General features: G+C 50.8%; 1 protein-coding gene across 1 annotated transcript; it reads right to left on the bottom strand.

The window, feature by feature from the left end:
- Positions 1–222: 222 nt before the first annotated feature.
- On the bottom strand, positions 223–1,964 carry GPR6 (G protein-coupled receptor 6). Its single transcript, XM_021553808.4, has one exon. The coding sequence runs from the start codon at positions 1,827–1,829 to the stop codon at positions 843–845; it is 987 nt and encodes a 328-aa protein (XP_021409483.1). The 5' UTR covers positions 1,830–1,964; the 3' UTR covers positions 223–842.
- Positions 1,965–4,599: the final 2,635 nt, after the last annotated feature.

Raw genomic sequence — 4,599 nt, 5'->3', positions numbered from 1 at the left:
TCCCCACAGTATGATAATTTTTAAATGGGTCATTATTGTAAAGGGCTTATTTATAACTTGAAAATTAAAGCTACTGGGAGCCTGGTAAGTAAGTGTAACAAGCAGCCTATTTGACTAGGCTATTTGTTTCCTTGGTTGTTGGAGGTGAAAAGAAAAAAGAATTTGTGCTCTTCGCTACTCTTTGCCAGACTAAAGAAGAGAACAAACAAACAAGCAGGAAGGTGCCTTTCTTGGTCCAGTATTTAATCTCCATAGTGAATGATGATCTCTTTAGAGAGAATTACATGGGGAGCCTTCAAAAGTAAACAAAGGGACTTCACTCAACTCTTCTTTCTAAATGCATCTGAACACACAATGTTATATTACATTTTATATATTTTTATTTGTATACAAAATGTTATAATTTATCAATGTTGTGCAGCAAAGTATAGATAGACACACACATCACATACATACATTCCCACCCCCTTCCCTCCCCAACACACACACTTAGAAATACGACACGAACACAACTTTCTTTCCCTCTGCCCTTCAGAAAGGCAACACTGTTTTGGCAGTCAGCAGCTAGAAATAAGGTGCTATAGTTAAGCGGTACCGGAATGTCTTCACTTTACAAATGTGATGTGCAAATTTATATACAACCACATTGTTTTTGTTTTTTTTTTTCAGGGAACCCAAAACTCCATACCCCGATCCACTCTCCGAGATACAAATATGTATAAAGTGCTAATACTGAAGCATGTTTCCAATGACTTCACGACGTAGTTTGAAGTTTAGAACAGGCACTGTACTAGTTCACTGGGTAGATTGTCACTGGGTGCAGTTTGACAGAGAAAAGTTACTCAGACGTCGCTGGGAGACCGGGAGCGAAAGGACACTTTAGCCTGAAAGCAGCCACAGAAGAGCACCCACATGGACCTCTGGATTTCCTGGTTTCTGTAGGCATAAATGATGGGGTTGATCATGGAGTTGTAGGTAGCAGGTAGGAGCGTGGCGTACGTGTACACAGAAGGGTAGTCAGGATCCCCCACCACACAGTAGATGGCAAAAGGCAGCCAGCTGGCTCCGAAAGTCCCAAGGATGATAGCCAGGGTAGACACTCCTTTTTTGGTGGTGACATAGTGCGAAGCAGTCAGAAAGTGCTGCTGGAGAGCTATCTGGTGGGCATGCCTGCAGACAATCTTGCAGATCTCGATGTAGAGATGGAGCATGATGAGGAAAATGAGAAAGAAAGAGGCAGACAGCAGAGTCACGTTGCTCTTGGTCAAGGGTCTGACGACGCTGCAGGAGGTGCGGTCGTGGAGGCAGTTCCAGCCCAGGACGGGCAGCAGCCCCAGGCAGAGGGAGACCCCCCAGGCACCCGCCAGCATGGTGTGAATGCAGAGCACCGTCCTCTCCGAGTAGTAGGTGAGGGCATTGTAGAGGGAGAGGTAGCGATCGACCGTGATGGCCAGCAAGCTACTCACGGAGGCGGCGAAGGAGGCGACGAGGAAGCCCACCGTCAGCAGGCTGACCGTCTCCGAGCGGATCACGTACTGGAAAACGAAGTTGAGGATGAGGCCGAGGCCGGCCAGGAGGTCAGCCGTGGCCAGGCTACCCACCAGCACGAACATGGGGGTGCGCAGGGCGGGCGAGTAGCAGATGATGGCAACCACCAGGGCGTTCTCGCAGGCGATGGCGGTGCCGGACACGCAGAGCATCACATCCCAGGGGTTGAGGGCGGCGGGCGCGGGGGGCCGCGACGAGAGCTCCAGCGAGGAGTTGCCGCCGGCGGCCGGCAGCCGCGGGGCCGCCGCCCCGCTCTCGTTCAGCGCTGCCGCTGCCTCCATGGCCGGCCGGGGCTGCGCGGGGACCGCGGCGGTGCGGGATGGGCCGTGGGCAGCTGGGGCGGCGAGGGGCGGCGAGGGGCGGCGGGGCGCGCATGCCGGGCGGCGGCGCCGCGCCCGCCCTGTCTGTGGTGCTGAAGCCGCAGAAGTTTCCCGCCGGCCCGGCCGCCCCCGCGCCCCGCCCCGCACACGTCAGGGGCGGGCCGGGCGGGCAGCCCGGCGGCGGGAGCGGGGCGGGCCCGGGCGCCGTGCTGCCGAGGCAGCGGGGGCTGCACCGGCCCCGCTCCCGCCCGGCTCCGGGGAGGGGAGGGTTGGGTCGGGGGCACCGGGAGAGAGAAGTGAGCACACGCACACTCACTCACTCACACACGCACACACGCACGCACGCAAGGAGCCGGTTCTCCCGCTGCTCTTCTCCCCGCTCCGCAGCCGCTTCTCCCGCGCTGGGTGCCGTCCGTGCAGCGCTGGGTGTAAGGGCTCTGAGCCCCGCGGGAGCTCCGTGCTCCGCCGCATGGAAATGTGCCCGAGTAGCGCTCGAAGCAGCTGTGGAAAAGCCCGTTCCGCAGTTACGCTCTCTGCACAGTGTATACTCTTCGCCACCAAAAGCATCCGCGCCCTTTTCTGAGGTCCCCAAAATGATAAGGTCAAGCCATAGAAGATTCAATCCCATGGGCATAACAGATACCAGCTCTCTCCTTATCTCACCCTTTGTGTCACAACCAAGCTGCAGGCAGCGCGTTCTCTCTCTAAAGCATGAATAGATGAAGCAGAATCACAGGATCACGAGGGTTCGGGGGATCTCTGGAGAACACGCAGTCCAACCTCCTGCCAAGGCAGGGTCAGTACAGAGCCCGTGAACAGCCCAGGTGGGTTTTGAATGTCTCCAGAGAGGGAGACTCCACAACCTCCCCGGGCAGCCTGTTTCAGTGGTCTGCCACCCTCCGTATAAAGAAGTTCTTCCTCAGGTTGAGGTAGAATTTCTTGCGTTTTAGTGTACAGCCATTGATCCTCATCCTGCCACTGGGCACCGCCAAAAAGAGCCTGGCACCATCCTGCATTTGAAATATTTATACATATTGATATGGTCAAAGGATAGATAACATTCTTGTGCCCACTGCTGACAAAACCAGTTTCAAACAAATGTGGGCAGTGGGTAGCTTCCCTCTGCCTCAGTCTGGGACACTGCGTTCATTCTGTGACTGACAATCAAAAGAATGTGGAAATAAAATAACCTCTCAGTTATGAGAACAGCATGTAAACCATCTAGACACAATTTTGAAAAATACATTAGAAGAAAATGTGTTTACTGTCTTGAACAGTCCAAAGAAAGAAAGCATGCAGGCTGTGCCACAGTAAAAGGTGGGCACATTCAAAAAGAATTAGTGTCAGCACTCATTACATCCACCCCTGTCGATGTCCTCCTGCAGGCTAAACACTATCATCAAGGCAAGCTGCGGACACTCTGTACCTCTGTAAACAACTGAAGCCATCGCTCCCCAGGAATTCTGAAACACAGATCTCAGAAAAGCTTCATTTGGAAGGCATCAGTGGAGGTTATGTCTGGGGCATCTCTCCTGTCCCACCACCTGCTCAGAGCAGCGATAGAATCAGCTGTGCAAAGGTTTTCCTCAGGGTCTCATTCAGTCAAGTCTGATTATCCCCAAGGAAGATTGCACAGCCTCTCTGGGCAACCTGCGGCTCTGCTTCACCCTCAACTGTGAAGATTTTTCCTTTTTATTTAGCAATTGTCTTCACTACAACTTGTGTCCACGATCCCTGTGGGGTGTTCTGCCATCTTTTTGTATGTTTTCCCTTACTTATCCAGGCACTACAACAGCATTAGTAACTGCAGTAAAACCAGTTTCAAGTGGAGTTAAGCGGGGTTTGCAAGTCTCCTCAACTCAAGCACTTGGTTGAGTAACCCTGCAATAGTTTAGAACACAGCAGTTGCCCTATACCCTCTGCCAGCTGCAGAACAGGTATGGCTAATGTAAACTTGGATTAAGATTAATATTGAAATCACAAGAATCCCAGTGTGGAAAGAGCTTCTACAGAGCAAGGCAACAGAAGGCAAGGTAAAATCTCAGGTAAAGTAAAATTCTGTATTTGCCCAGAGGAAATCCTCCAGTCTGCCTCTCAAACAGAGGTGGTTAATTTCAACATTAATTAAAATGACTGTGACAGAATAAATTATTCCAAACATCTTTCAAAATTGATTAAAAATGCTGCCACTCAAACTTAGCAAGTCAGGTTTGCAAACATGAACCAGCTGGGGTCCACTTACTACTGTAAGATCTACAGTAATTTTATGGCATCTATAAAGCAGAAAGAGAAATGTAATTTATCTGGTTTTCAGTAATGAGATGTGGTGTGGAAAGTCTTAGTTTGGGGCTAATTTGTAACAACTTTGTCCAACCTGTTACTGCTGGGAAACTAGTACGTGCCAGGTCTTGGCTACAATCACGTGTGTATCACAGGACAGTGTATTTTTTTATATATTGTGGATTTTAAACAGTTTTCCTTATCTGAAAACATTAAGAGCCCATGCTGCCAAGGCAGAAGTCATTTCATGTGTGGTGAAACCTTGTGAGAGTGTTAGGATCTGAGAGTGAGATGTAGGAAGAGTTTTTAGCCTGAGAGCAGGCTAGTCTCACACCATGTGCCCTGTGGTCGCAAATTTTACTCTGAGAAAGAATTGCTCAACCACCGTAGTGTGTCTCTGAACAGGAGATGCACAAGTCCAGCCTGTCTTTGCTCCTTGTGTCAGGTTTTT

This window comes from Lonchura striata, chromosome 3 (genome assembly GCF_050655825.1).
Source record: "Lonchura striata isolate lonStrDom1 chromosome 3, ASM5065582v1, whole genome shotgun sequence".
Taxonomy (NCBI): domain Eukaryota; kingdom Metazoa; phylum Chordata; class Aves; order Passeriformes; family Estrildidae; genus Lonchura; species Lonchura striata.
This window is presented reverse-complemented; position numbering and strand designations above follow the sequence as displayed.